Consider the following 15494-nt stretch of genomic DNA (forward strand, 5'->3'; position numbering starts at 1 on the left):
TGCCAGTTTCATCACTATAATTTCATCTATTCCTATTTTAGTATTTGTTATAGTATTGGTTATTTATTTGTCTAAGTTGGTGGAACTATTTATTTTGTCCTGCGGTGGAGCAAGTCTCCTTTCCTTTTGTACTTTTATACAGTTTTTATTCTTACTCACTATTGTTGTACCATCACATTTCAATTATTTCTGTAACAGCAACATGCCTCCTCAACACACTGATTGGCCCCAATGTGAACTATGTGCCTTAGTGAAATAAATGCTAAAGAATGTGCATATTGGATTTGACTGCATCTGATTTTCATGACTTGTATTGGCCTAGAGTGCAAACACAGGAGTACCTGACAAGACACACATAGGACCCATGACACAACAGCAGTTAATGAAATACAAAGTTAAGATAATTCAACAAAACAAGAAAAAGTGCAATGAAAACAGAAACACAAGGTTTCATTTTAAAAAACAAAACAAAACAGCAGCTCAGAAAAAAAACCCAAAAACGATAATACAAATGATTTTTCTGTCAAGTTTGAATAAAAAAGAAAGGAAAAAACAAAAACAGGGAAAAAAATTAATAGCAAAAAAATAAAAAAGAATAAAACATTTTTAGATAACAGCATTCAGTCAGACTCAATGAAATAAAAACAGCCTCTTGTTCTTCTTTTTCTTTTCTTTTTTTTTGTGTGTGATTTTGTGTTCATCATCACACGATGCCTTCCTACCGATACTCCCCACTGCGACGAAAATGTGATAAGTGAAAGGTGGAGAGAAAAAAAAAGAAGAAAAAAAAAAAAGAAGAATGTACTACATTGCCCAGAAATCCTAGCGGCAAATAAAAGAGAGCATTTTTTTGTGAATAGACCTTTCTACATTAATATGTATTAAATATGTTTTGAAATCTGAATATGTTAGTAACACATGCTTCCCAAAAATGATTATTTCATTTTTTATTTTTGCGAGGTTTAAAAACGTCATCTGTCCGTTAAACGCACTGGCCTATAGTAGTACCTTTTATTTCAAATCAAAGAGCCAATCGTCGTCGCTGTTCTTGGAAGGCGGGATAGGGTGGAGAACTGCTGTTAGTCTGCGCCGTGTTTATTGTTAAGGTTGTGTGGATTAGCACTGCGGTACCCAGTTTATTATTGTAATAGCTGCCATATAACTTTAAGATTAGTTAAAGATGCGGGGTGAGTACTACTTCAGCCTGTAGTCATGTCCTCAGCGAGCGGTTATCGAAGCTTTTCCGCATTAAGTAGGGCTTGATTAGCTTTAAAACAAGGCCACTAACTGCTTTTGTTGATACAGTGGAAATGATATACCTGTGTGTTGTCATCTGACTTGCCTGTACTTTTGGACAGACTTGTTATAATACTGTTGTAAATGACTTAGCTGTAGCCTTTGTTTGGGGTTTGCTATAATGCACCGCACTGCGGGGAGGGTGAGAGACTGTATACTGTACACCGACTGACGCCGGGAGGAGGGCGGCGGGGAGGGAGGGCGAGCTCCGAGTGTAAAAGAGCAGAAGGAGGGGGATTTAAAGGAGGCATTCTTCCCATGAGTTAGTAGGTTATAACTTTGTCTTCATTTCTATTTGACTTTATGTCAGACCTGCTGCGATCTCATTACTTAGAATGACAACTGGTGTTTCCTGTGACTGACAGAAAAGCAAGTTATCCAAGACACCAGAAAACATGAAGGAACCTTGAACAAAAGGAGCTAAACCATGATACTTCACCCAAACTGATCACCCCTTTCCAAAGAAATTGCATCATCTGCCACCAGATTAGTCTGCTGATGGCAAACTCAGTGGCCTTAGTGGTCCAAGCAGAAATCCTGCCGCCTCAGTCCACTACCTCTCTCTCTCCTTTCCCATCCCTTCTTGGCTCAGGGGAGGATGGTGAAGAAGACAAGGAGAGAGTTGAGATGGTGGAGGGACACAAGGGGGTTGTGGAAGGTGGAGAGGAGGTTGTACTGGACATGGTGACATCATCCGTTTCTGGACCAGCTCAGCAGCCTGAACAGTCAGAACATCCCTTCCAATGTCTGGACTGTGGCAAGAGCTTCAGGTGGTCATCCAGGCTGACTCACCACCAGCGAAGCCACAACAATGAGAGACCCTACCGCTGTAACCTCTGCCCGAAGGCCTTCAAAGGCTCTTCTGCTCTTCTCTACCACCAACGGTACACATGCTAAAAGTTCTTGTTTAAAAGTTACAGTTCAATGTTTCACTCATGCTTGGGATGGTTTGTCATACCATAAAGTTCACTTGTTCTGACATAATTACCTACCATCCATGTACCTCTTTTCAGGTAGATATCAGTTAAGAAGTGTAACTTAAATTGCATTAGTTCTTTGTTTCACAAAAATGTCCTTCATTCTTCATTGGGGCTGTCAGAATTATTATATAATCATTCATCATATGATAATTATTTAAAATCATTATGGTGATTTTTTAAATCATTTTTTTATCAACTTCTCTATCCACCCATAGATAAAAAAAAAACAGTGAAAAAAACATAAATGTCATATTTACGTATAGTTTTTTTTAGTTTTAGATAAGCAGACAGGTATACGTTCAGTAATGTAATCTCCGTGTGCTCATCTTTATGCAGGAGCTTCACAGCCAATCAATGTTTTAATCAGGCACCTTACTTGATTTGACAAGCTGCATTCAAGTATTAATGTACTTAAATTCTAAGCTGTTTAGGTTGTAAGCCAAATGAAAAAAGAGAGCCATTAACATGGAAGACTATTTTTGGTAGATTTGAAGCAGAAAGGTGAATGTCAGCAATAATCTGAAGAAAAAAAAAACACCCTCTCACCAACCAACCCACTCAGTTCACTGTTTGGAATAAAAGTGGCAGCTGCAGGATCCTCTTAGCCTTTAGATGAGTAACTAAATAGAAACTGTGACTGTATCTGATGACAGAATTTAACAGATGATCCGTAGGTAGGAAATGTAGCTACTTGAAGTTACCTATAAAGGTTGAAGTATAAAAGTAAAAAGGTGTTATTCATATCGGTGTTTGAGTTGAAACAGATTGTTGTTCATCTTAAGCTGTATATGTATTATTACTGTATGATTTTTACAGGCTTAGTCTATCTTATGGACATGCAAAGAAATGTGGACAGGTTAGTCTTTAATCACAATCATCTGTATGAGAAAAAGTCATCCATCAAAATTTAAAATTCAGCTCATTCCAGTTTATTTAAAGCAATAATATTTCCAAAATCAGCTTTGTATAAAGTCTCATCAACAATCAGAAAACAGAATTTTATTGTCCATATCTCTCCAGTCTCCTTGTTTTTCCAAAATTCAGGTCAACAATTTAAAATTCACTTGATTCATTCTGTAAAATTAACCATACTTGGTATTAGTTCAAAAGTGCAATCCTTTGCTTAAGTTTTAATCCACTGGTTTATCTGTCTTATTACTTACAAACAAACCAGATTTTCCATTAATCGTTTAAAGTGGTCTTGAGAAAAGCTTTCCAGGCTTCATCAAGATTTTTGTATATTACAACATTTGGTGCCCGTACATTTATTTAAAAAAAAAAAAAGTGTAGGTTTCTCAAGACCTTTTGTTTAGTATTATAAAAGTGTGTTTGCTTATTTTACATTTAAAACAAGGGTTATTCACTGTGCTAAAATGAAAAGTTACTGTTGTTTTCCAGGTCTCACTCAGGGGAAAAGCCTTATAAATGCCAGGACTGTGGTAAAGCCTTCAAACGCTCGTCTCTTCTCCAGGTCAGATATTACTCAGACATTATTTTGTAAACCTTGTCCAGGAAAATAAAATAAGAGATATGAGAGGTAGATTTACCAATCTCTGTTTGTCTTCAGGTCCATCAGAGTGTCCACACAGGAGTTCGAACCTTTGCATGCCTCTATTGCCCCCTGACTTTCAAGTGGAGTTCTCACTACCAGTATCACCTGCGCCAGCACACTGGAGAGAGCCCGTACCTGTGTGACACTTGCCCCAAGGCTTTTAAAAACTCAAGCAGCCTACGGCGACACAAGAATGTTCACCTTGGTCTCAAGCCTTACACGTGCAAGGTGTGTAATAAATCCTTCACTCAGTCTACAAACTTGAGGCAGCATATGAGGATACACACAGGTGAGAGGCCATACATCTGCAGTGAATGTGGACGAAGCTTCACGCACTCATCGAACCTGGCTCTGCACAAGAACTCTCATGCCAACCTCAATGCAGGAGGGAAAGAAGGAAAGAACGGAAGAAAAGGAAATGAGGTAGTGGAGGTGGTGGTCAGGGCAGAGGAAGTGACATCGTCAATGTTGACAGACATGGTAGGATTTGTGAGCCAGGAAGGAACTGATGGAGTTGGGGTGGGGATGGAAGAAGTGTTCCTGTCAACCACCTCCTCTGTTCAGAATCCAAGCCTTCTTCCTCAGCTCACCCTCACTGCTTCTGGGGAAGACGTGTGTACATCTAGGGCCATTGGGACGGAGGTTCACCTGAGCACTGACACCGGGGCCAGTGTGCTACTGTACAGCTGTGGTAGCTGCAGTCAGACTTTTGGCACACGGACAGAACTAGAGGAGCACCAGGCCATCCACATGCCTCCAGAGGAGCATGGGGTTGTTGGAGAGGCAGGGCATGGGCACGGAATGGAGGTTGGGGATGGGCTTGTGGGAGCTGGACACCTGTTGGCGGACTTTGAGGAGGTGGTGGAAACGACTACTGTGGCTGAAAGTGGACATGCATCAACATCAGAGGTGCTGCTTGGTTTAGCAGAGGGAGCAGATGGAAACAGTGCAGTAAGTGAGAATCAAACCCTTCCATCTCAAGTGCACAACCACCCATATCTTTGCCTTTTTACACATGTTGACACAGTTTCATTAATGCCTTAATAATAAATATTTCTGACATGCTTTGGTTAAAATACTACAGAAATATAGCACAACAGTTACATTTTCCATCATGAATTCCCACCACTTTACATTTGCGCTGCTCGATTTCCTTATTTCACAAAGTTGACCCCGTTTGAGGTTACCTGTACTCAATAAACCTTTAAACGGGTTATTTTTAAGACAGTGTTTACAGTGAAGAACCAGGAAGCTTAAATGAACAATTTTATATTCAATTATTTTCCCAAATCTTTTTGTTTGTGCATTGGCTGCTGGTCCCTCTTTTTGTCACAATGTCATCGCGAATCGTGCATTAAATTGGCAAAAGTTTTTCAGACAATGCATGATAAAATGAAACGACAAGTTTTTTTCTCCAGCTGAAACTCATATTGTAATTCCTCAGTTCCACGTCAGCTTTCTGAAAAGTGGGTTACTTTAGAGGCTAGTGTCATGAAGTGTTGCTAATATGGAATATTTTTCACCAAAGTTAACAAGTGTTGAATTATGTGAATGAAATAAGAAGAGATTGTGGTTAGTGCAAGAAAACGTAAGAGCAGTCAAGTTTCAACCTCTCACCTCAAGTGAATGATTCATGATGTGAAAATGGGTGGCAATAGAGATAAAGAATATCTGTACTCTGAGCTGGGGATGTGGTATAGGAATCCACAACAAGTACTTTTTTTTTTTTTTTTTTTAATTGGCAGTGTTTTTAATGGCAAATCTGTAGTTAATTTAGGTCTGACAGTGTTCCTTTTCTTAGCTTTTAACCGAAGGTGCAGAAATACTGGACCAATTAGTGAACAGCAGGTGTCATGAGGAAGGTAGTCTTGTCCTTGCTGCAAAAAGAATCTTACCACCAAAGCTTTTTCATGGGAACTAATGACAGAAAACTAGCAAAAAGAAAAAAAGTGAAGTAAATAGTCAATTAAGGTTTTAAAATGGACTGTGTTATGATTTTTTTTATTTTTAACACATACATATATATATATATATATATATATATATATATATATATATATATATATATATATATATCAATTTCCTTTGGTTTGTCCTCAGAATGTGGGCACCACCCAGGCCCAGTTTGACCTGTTACAGAGCTTCACCGAGGTGACTCAGAGTTCTGAGGCCATTCAGCCAGAGGCCAGAACCACATGGGCAGGGCTCTCATGTGGCTACTGCAATAAGACCTTTAAGACCAGTGGAGGCCTCAACAGACATGTGTCGCTGGTGAGAGGGACTGTTAAAGTCAATGCTACTGACACTGTTAAGCAGATCACAGGACTTAAGATGGAAAACTAACACTATCTTCTGTGTTCATCTCTTGTTTCCACAGATGCACTCCCTTTCATCACAGTCCCGCTCCCAGTTCAGCTGCTCTGCATGCGATCGCTCTTTCCCTCTTCTCTCCTCACTCCTCACCCACCAACACTCCCACACTCCCGAGCAACGCCTCCTGGCTGAGGCAGAGGCTGAGATAGTGTGCCCTCCGTCCCTTTCGCTGTCTCTCCCCCTACCCTCTTCTCCCAGCCAGGCCGACAAACAGCAGGGCGGCCAGAGGGAAATTCGTGTTAATATCATTGCTGTCGGTGAGGAACAAGAGGAACAGCCGGCCAAACAAACCAAATCTGTCAAAAAGGCAGGATCCAGCAAGAACACTCCAGTTGGAGGTAAAGTCATTTACCTCAGTTAGCCACAATCTATTCAGTATTATAGAAGCTGTCATAAAGTCTTTATTCCAACCAGGGATTTTGATATTTTTACTTATCTTCTAAAACTTTAACTAATGCTTAAATGTAATTTATCCCAATTATAATTTGTACTGTGGTATCAGAGAGGCCATACCGCTGCTCGGAGTGTGGAAAAGCCTTCAAAGGTTCATCTGGACTGAAGTACCACATGAGGGATCACACTGGGGAAAGGCCCTACCGCTGCACTGAGTGTGGAAAGAGCTTCAAGAGATCATCACTACTCTCTATCCATCAGCGAGTAAGTCTCACTGTTACACTTAAACCAATCGCAAAGCTAATTCTCATAGTAATAGTTGCAGATCTCTTGTGCAACTGGAGGTATTCTGCAATATACTCAGCGACCAAAGATAACTTCCTCATGACCTTATTGTGTTGCATCACTCATAACTTTTCCATCTTGATTGCATGAATAAGTAATTTAAAAAAAAAAAAAAAACATTCAGAGAATTGACTGCACTTTTTTGTCATAATATAAATGCCATGAAACCCCTTTGATCCAGTAAAAATTAACCTTCAGTTGCATAGTCACATCCTTTGAAATAAACTACAAGTGAGTCGTTTCTGACAGCTGGATTAAGTTGAACTTTTGTTTTTGTTTTATGTTTTAGTGAGGTCTTTCTGCAGAGATGAGCAGTGTCCTGGGATCTTCTGGTTCTTACTTATTGTTTGATCCCTGCCTTTCAAATAGAGCTGACACTGACTCTGCAGTTCCCCAATTTGTGTCTTCTTCAGCAATAATTTCCCTCAATCCCTAAATCTCATAAGTTTCATGTCATGAGGAGTACAGTACGTTTCTGTCTTCAAATGGACATTATATTCTCATCAGTAATTTTTAACTAACTTGTAAGACAAAGGTCTAAGTTACTGGTATTCAGCTTTGATCCTTAAGGACCACAGTTCTGCTGGTTTTAAATGTTTTCCTGCTACAATACACACAATTCAAATGAAATGGCTATCCTCAACAGCTTGTTGTCAAGTGTTGACCAAACAGGTTGATCATTTATTTTAATTCAGGTGAGAGGCAGCAGGAAGCATCCAAAACCTGCAGCCCTCCAGAACCGACTTTCGACATCCCTGGTTATGTGATCATTTCTTGTGAAAAGTTAAAGAGGCGATATTATGCACATTTCAATCTAATTTATTTTGACATGCGAGTCCTGAAGGGTAAGACATAATCAAGCATCTTTCACAAACCCCTTCATTGATTTTGTATTGATCCTCTCAGATCTGCCTCTGCCAGAAACAAGAGAAAGCTGCGCCCGCAGGTGTGGATTTCTTCTCATGAACGTGCACAACCTAGAGAAGATGACCAGTAAATGAGTCCTCCCCCGGGATGTCACTAAAATTTCAAAGTAGAAAAAACTCAAAAAAAAAAAATTTCCGTTGCCATGGAAACTTAACGTAGAGCGCTCTGGAAAACTCAAAAATCATTTCGGTGATAAAAATGGTGACACTCGTATATCTGATGAGTATTCAACACTATAACGCAGTAGAAAGCTCAGAAAACTAGAAATATCACAGTAGAACCCCTTTAAACAACAGGTCGGGTTCTTTTAGCTTTGCTCAGCTAAATGGAAGCAGGCTTACTGGATACAGGCCGATCACAAATCGTGTTCCAGGCACACTAATTATGTTTCATAGGACAAAAAGCTCCTTACTTAACAGTTTCATCCTTATCCTAAGTAACCAATAACAAAAAGCTCCCTGTTGAACACTGAAAGCTTGTTGCCAAAAATGTAACTTCTTCTGTCAGAAAAGGGATTTCTGACAGAACTGAAAGCCCCGAAGGCCTTTTTCTTTCAACAGTAAACAATATTCTGGGCTGCAACTCAACTTATTGGCAAAGGAATGCAACCGCAAGGCTAGTGCTAAGATCTTTTAGCAGTTTTACAGCTACGCCAGAAACATTGACATGAATGAAGGAATCACATTTTTCCATGTGTACCTTTCCTAGGTGCATACAGGGGTACGGGCATTCCAGTGCCCTCACTGCCCTCTTACTTTCAAGTGGAGCTCTCACTACCAGTATCACCTGCGGCAGCACACCGGCGAGAGGCCGTATGTGTGCAAAGAGTGTGGCAAGTCTTTCAAGAACACCAGCTGCCTACGTAGACACAGCCAGATGCATTCTGGACTGCGGCCTCATACATGCCCCATCTGCTCTAAGTCCTTCTCACAGACATCAAATCTCAAGCAGGTCAGTGCAGATTCATTTCTTTTCTTTTTACTTTTACTTTTATTCGTTTATACTTAACAAATATGTGTGATGCATTTAGCTGTTGACTTAATTTCTCCTCCCTGTCTTCCTGCTGTTTCAGCATGAACGAACCCACTCTGGCGAGAGACCTTTCCAATGCACACGCTGCAGTAAAAGTTTTACACACTCCTCCAACCTTCAGCTCCACCTTCGCACACACTCTTCACTCAAGGACTACAAATGCCCGTATTGCTCCAAAGAGTTTGTCATGCACTCGTACTTGCAGAGACACATTCGTACCCACGGCAGCGGAGTTTCCCTTCCTTGTCCCGGTGGTGGAGCTAAAGATGGTGTGGCTGTGAAAGCCAATGTGGGAGGAGTTACAACCACCACTACGCTGCTCAACCCCATAACTCTGGAAACATCAGGAAACAATGGTAGTCTGATTGTTTCCCAGCCAGCGCTTAATATTCCCCCCAACACCTCCCAGAACTATTTTATGATTCAGACAGCCAATGGCCTGCAGCTTATTCCTCTGTCATCGCCTATACCATTTGCCCCTCCTCCTCCACCACCACCGCCACCGCCACCTCCGTCCCAGTCGCAAAATTTCCTCCTCTTACAGTGCCCCTCCAGTAATGGCAGCCAGTCCAGCTTAATTCTCCTCCCCACAGCAACCAACCCTCCATCACCTCGAGAGCCTCAGTCCCCCCCTGTCCTTCAGACGATCCAAGCATACCAGCCCATCCTCAACCAAATACAAACTCGTATGCCCCAATTTCCCACTGTATCCCAGCAACAACAGCAGACCAGGATCATACTTACGAACAATAGCAATGCACACGCTCCTGTCACCACACCAACCCGTAACATCTCAGCCAGCTCCTTGCTGACCAAGCCCATATTAGGGAAGAGCACACGGACAGCACGGGGCAGACGTGGCCGCAAACCAAAATCTGCTCTTCAGAAGTCTGCAACGGCTCCTGTCAGTCAGACACCAGGCAAACCTGTCCCAGTATCAAGCTGCAATGTGGCTAGTGGCACTCAGACTGTTACTGCTGCTAACACCACCACCATGTCATCACAGTCTTCTCTGCCCACTGCTTCCCCTGCTCCACTTTCAACAGCTTGCTCTGCTGCCCCAACACTTCCATCCTTCACCACTGTACCCTCCGCAGTGGACACCTTAGGACCTCTACCAGCTGTTTCCATGGTTTCACCAGCTACCACAGTAGCCTCAACATCAGTTTCTACTTTTACTGCTCCTTCAGAGAAGAGCGCTCATTCCTCTGAGGAAGAAGAGAGAAGAGGGGAAAATCTGACAGGGAAACAGTTTGTGTTGTGTTTTGATAATAAAGGACAAACAAAGGAGGAGATGAAAACTAATCCAGCTGGGAAGTCGTATGTGTTACAGTTTGAGGGGAACAGTTGTGGTGAGGCAACTGATGGAGGAATGGGTAGAGAGGGAAAATCACTTGTGATGCCTTTTGAGACAACTGGACAAGGTGAAAAAGTAAAGGGGGCAGATAAAGGAGGGATGATGTCACTTTTGCATGAATGGGGTGGAGAAAAACAGGGTGGAAGTCAAGTAGAAGGGGAGGGAAGCCAGGAAGAATCTTATGTCCTTCACTTCCACACCGAAGCACAGGACGGTGGCCCATCTAACGCTTCCTTCAGCCAAGGGCAAAACAACAGCTTGCAGCTGTCCTGCACACCAACCCAAAATTTGGTACCCCTTGATGGGCAGGAGGTAGTGTTTGAACTTGGGGGTGAAATAAAGATGGAGCAGGAAAATGAAGAGGGCATGCAGATGATCGCACTAATCGAAGGTGAAGAAGGGGCGATCGGAGAGGAGCGGGCAGGTTGCAATGCCACAAACAACGCAGTGTCCGAAGAAGAGGGAGACATGGAAAGTATATTTCAGCTGGAAAATGGACATGAAATTGTGATAATTGAAGTCAGCACCAGTAGCTTAAGAGAAGGGAGAAGTGAGGGGGGGCTGTCACAGAGCAGTGAAGTGGAATATGACAGTGTAACTGGAGATGCTGCAGAAAAGTCAGTGAAGGAAAGCTCTTCAGAGAGCGTACAGGTACAAAAGTCAGTGGAAGAAACAAGAAATGGCACAAAGTCTAGCTCTACAGAGAAGCCGTTCTCTGATTGAGAATTATGTTGGTGACGAAGTAAATGCCTCAGTTTGTGGGCAGTTTGGTAGCACTTTAGTCATGTGATGTCTCCTGACCGTGAGAGAGAACATGAAGTTACGTATGTCATGTGTTGTAACGCCATGGTGCCACAAACTAGAAATGTTATACATTTAAATAGGCTGTACATGGACCTCAGAGTATTCCTAAATATATTACATTATGCTGTCATAGGCAGTTTGTTTATTAAGTAGTTATGATTTTGTGAATAAATATTGTACATCGCCTACTTTCCTGACAATGTTAATAGTAAATAGCAACTAATTATTAATAAATCTGTAATACCTTTAATTGTTTGGTTTCTTTTTTTTATTTACTCTTGGATGAAAAATTTGACTAGTTTAAAAATAAAACAAAGTTAATTTTTTCTTATTACAGATTAGAATAGTTGAATTTCCAGTTTCCTTCAAACATCATTGACCACCTGCTGCTAAAATGTCACTTTACTGCTACATGTATTCCATTATTTTAGTTTCAATCGGTATATCTTTTTTTATTTACAATTTACAACAAATACAATGAATGAGTAATATAATTCATCCCAAGAAAAAAAATGCCTAAATTCATTGGCTAACCCTTATTAGTTACACCGTAACAGCAAGCATGACATGTAAAGTGCTACAAATATGCATTTCTGCACAATGATTTCTTCTTTATTTTAGCTTGAGCTGCATCTTAAATATTTGCACTTCTTGTTGTGGCGATTTAAATAGAGCTGAGCGCGAGCTCCACTTTTGGTCACGTGTGTATGCAGCGCCGTTAACGCCATTGGATGCTCCGGTAAGGTTTACGCAGTGCGTATTATACGTACGCAAGTGGCGTACATCGACAGACTGAAAACGAGAAACTGAGCAATAAACAATGTTAGCTTGTAATGAGAATTCCGCAAGGACCGACATTGTGGTCGTTCACTAAAACCCACAAGGAATGGAAACAGAAACGCACGCGGCGTGTATTTCCCGTCTTTGAGCTGGTTTGAAGCGGTGCAGAAGGTAAGCAGGGGCTGAGGTTCAGAGCTGGAGCTGGGGCTCATATTGACAAGGAGCCCACAACACGTCGTAATAACCATATATGGATTTGAAGCAGGTCTTTTGCTTTTCGGCAGATAATAGCTGTGACAAGCTGAAACGTGGACCTCGAACTGTGTACAATAACGGTGTGACATACATTCCGCTAATCCCTTATAATCTCCTTTTGTATTTGTTTTGAAGGGGGCAGCGTGGTTGTGATATTACTGTTGAACTATGGCTTCACTGGAGATATATATACACACACACATATATATATATATATATATATATATATATATATATATATATATATATATATATATATATATATATATATATATATATAAATATATTAGTAACGTTGGAACACAAACAGTTACAGTATTAATTATATGCAATATTATACATAGCAATGCACTTTGTGCATAGGAGTTAAACAAATTAGTCAATGATCTAAGTTACTTTACAGAATCCATACAATCTTGTCTTTAATGTGCATTAGGCTCCTTGTGCATGCGGAGTGGATGTTGGGAGTTTGCAGGCAAAAAGTGGAGCAGCTGCCAAAGCACAAAGCCTAAAAATGGTGAGGCTGGAGCTGGATCAGGTGGTGATGAGGAGGATGAAGGAGGATGACGTTGAGATGGTCAAAGCTCTCATCAAGGTTTGTTGCTTTCTTTGCATTGGAAGCCCTGCTCAGTTTGGTATATAGGGTCTTCTAACTGGTGTCATCTTTTTTTTTTTTTTTTCCCAGGAGGGCTGCGAGGGCACAGAGAATCGTCTCATCCTCCACATAGTCACTCGTCCGCTCTGCCTGTTCATCCTGGCTGTTCTGTCCTCCATCCTTCGTTGCCTTGTCCACTCTTTTATCCTGGCGCTTGCTATCCCTGTCTTCCTGCTGATTGTCTTTCTTAAAATCACCATGCCACGGTCAACTGGGGTTCTAGGCAGCAGCCGTCCCTACTGGGACTATGTGGGCAGCAGCTACAGAGGGACTCAAGATGAGACACTGCAGAATCCGTATAGCAGGATTAGTGGAAAGACCCCAGTGACAAAAAAGGTTTGTCTACTGGTTTGCTGGAAAATAAATATTTCATTCTTCATTCTTGTGGTTAAATATTTTAACCTTTTGATGATGATTCTTCCCTTCAGTCAAGACGGAGAATTGGATCCAAAGACAAGGAGACGTCATCAGAGAAGATCACCCCAGAGAGGGAACAGGCAGCAGGTCAGGTGTGGGTGGCAGACTGCGAGGGGGAGATTGTGGGCTGCATCTTTCGAGAGAGTGCAAAGCGAGCATGCATCAGCAGGATCTGCAGGCTGGTGACCGGCTGCTGGTACCGTAGGGAGGGTCTGGGCCGGCTGCTTGTCCAGAGTCTGGAGCAACGAGAGTGGGAAAACGGAGCTAACAGAGTGTATGCACACATACCTTACCCATCCAAGGTGGGAGAAGCTTTCTTCAGAAAGTTGGGCTATCGGCAGCTGGGGGATAGGACTAATGACGAAGATGACGATGAGATAGAGAAAGAGACTCCAGAGAAGGGCTTTATGGGATACCCTCTCACTAAGGTGTTCTATAAGGACTTGTGAGTGATGATGATGATGGACTAGGGATGTACAGTAAGTGCAAATACTGGATCTCTCTTGAGTATGATAATGTCATTGCTGCTGTATGTTTGGTTGTATATTTGTTTTAAGTATAATTATGGAATTTTGTGTTATTTATTCATATATTTATTAACTATTAGTCTTGATGTGCTTGTTGAAGTAGTTTTTTTTTTTCACACTTTCATTTACAATTAAATCTTCATTTCTGAAATACGAAAGGGTTTCTCAATGTTTGTTTTTGTAAAACACATATGGGTTACATAAGCAGAACTTTAAACGTGTAAAAAATAAAAATGTTGCCATAAAATGTAGTTTCTAATGTTCCTGTATGTGGCGGCTCTTCTCAAACATTTAATCACAATTGCCAGTAAGAATGTGATTGAATGCATTTGTCGGTGTGTGTGAAACTATCCAGATGTGTAGGTGTCTGTACAGTTACTGTATAGGAAGTATGTGCGGTTTTTATGAATATGCAGAATTAATCTGCTTTTATCTCTGCTTCTTGCCTGTCAACACTTACCTTTGCATAGTTTGTGGCTCCATGAGTCTGCAAAACAAACGTGCTCTCATTTACTTTCCCTTTGTAGTTTTCATATAACTGTTGGGGTATAAATGACTATCAGAGGAGCAAATTATGCATACTGTTTGTAGCTGTTGCTGTGGATACTTTTCATGTTAATTAAATAAATAATTTAAATAACTTTATTCCACTATCTGTCAAGTTAAAATCAGATTTCTCATTTCTGTATTAAATAACTTTATGCTTTTTTTTTTTTTTTTAAAGACTATTCGGTCACAAAAAGCAACTTTAATAAATCAAGCATTGATTATACATTTGCTACATGCACTAGTTATGCATAAAGCTTGTGCAGTGTAATTATTAACAAAATATAATGTTGCACCCCTAAAATATTGCTTCATTATGATAGTTTGAAATTAAATGTAATTTTGTTTTAATTTCCATGCAGACTGTGATGCAGTACATTTAATATTGTGTGGTTTGCAGGTGTCAGTTTATGTGACTTGAGTGTGGAAATATGCACATCCCCTCTGCCTGAGGCTAACCTTAATATGGTAAGCAGCCCTGCTTTCCGGAGTGTGAATCAACCCTCCGTGCTAACCTCAGACAATGTCAGTATAGCATCAACCTGCCACAGATAAACACCACAGGATGTTTGTGCAATGCATACGTGTGTGAGAAAGGCACACACATCACACCTGATGTGAGGGCAAATACAGGTTCTTACTGAACTGCAGTCATGCATGACGGTGAAAAAGCAGTATCTTTTCATTAACCTGAACTAAAACAACACCTTATAATGCAAATATGTTGTTACATGTGCGACAAAAGTGTGTGATCAGGACATTTTCACCTTGTAAAAGCTGTATCTTTTCAGTAACACTTCTCGATCATCATCAGGTTCATTACTGTTAAACTGAAGACACCTGTAAGCTGGGCCTCTACTCGCCTGATCTGTAGCTATTATTGTTGTTAGGAAACAGATGTGAGTTCACACACTGGAAAGAAAGTCTGTTTGGGACTGTGGTCATATGCGTCTGCACGTTATGGTTGTGTGTGAGCGTGTGTGCTCGTGCGTGTGCAGGGTGTGGGCGGGTGGGTTTCGGAAAATATGACTAGGCATTTCTTAAATCCGCTGTCTCCCCTCCTGTACGTCTGGTCGTCCCGGACTACTCCTGCACACAAAAACAAGACAGTGCAGACTAGTGCACCAGAAGGGTGGTAGTGCACGTGAGCGTTCATGTGTGACTGAAAGATGACCTTGGTCAACTGCGGTCAAGCCCGGAGAGCTGGGTGGGAAGTGGTTACATATAGTTTGGCATTGGATCAGCCCTTTGAAGT

The 15494-nt window shown here is 41.2% G+C and overlaps 2 protein-coding genes across 3 annotated transcripts; both read left to right on the forward strand.

Moving 5' to 3' along the window:
* Nucleotides 1-1424: 1424 nt before the first annotated feature.
* Nucleotides 1425-11240, forward strand: znf628 (zinc finger protein 628). Of its 2 annotated transcripts, XM_079240230.1 has the most exons (9): nt 1425-1562; nt 1662-2180; nt 3675-3747; nt 3844-4779; nt 5929-6099; nt 6206-6539; nt 6704-6858; nt 8575-8817; nt 8939-11240. In XM_079240230.1, the coding sequence occupies exons 2-9, from the start codon at nt 1795-1797 to the stop codon at nt 10976-10978; spliced, it is 4338 nt and encodes a 1445-aa protein (XP_079096356.1). In that variant the 5' UTR covers nt 1425-1562; nt 1662-1794; the 3' UTR covers nt 10979-11240. The 2 variants fall into 2 exon arrangements, with proteins under 2 accessions (XP_079096356.1, XP_079096355.1); XM_079240229.1 differs by having other exon boundaries at nt 1515-2180.
* Nucleotides 11241-11850: 610 nt separating this feature from the next.
* On the forward strand, nt 11851-14208 carry nat14 (N-acetyltransferase 14 (GCN5-related, putative)). The gene is made up of 4 exons (XM_079240180.1): nt 11851-12010; nt 12531-12689; nt 12780-13085; nt 13178-14208. Exons 2-4 carry the CDS (start codon nt 12609-12611, stop codon nt 13613-13615), a joined length of 825 nt encoding a protein of 274 aa, XP_079096306.1. The 5' UTR covers nt 11851-12010; nt 12531-12608; the 3' UTR covers nt 13616-14208.
* The last annotated feature ends 1286 nt before the right edge of the window (nt 14209-15494 follow it).

Source organism: Telmatherina bonti, assembly GCF_933228915.1.
Source record: "Telmatherina bonti genome assembly, chromosome: 5".
Lineage (NCBI taxonomy): Eukaryota > Metazoa > Chordata > Actinopteri > Atheriniformes > Telmatherinidae > Telmatherina > Telmatherina bonti.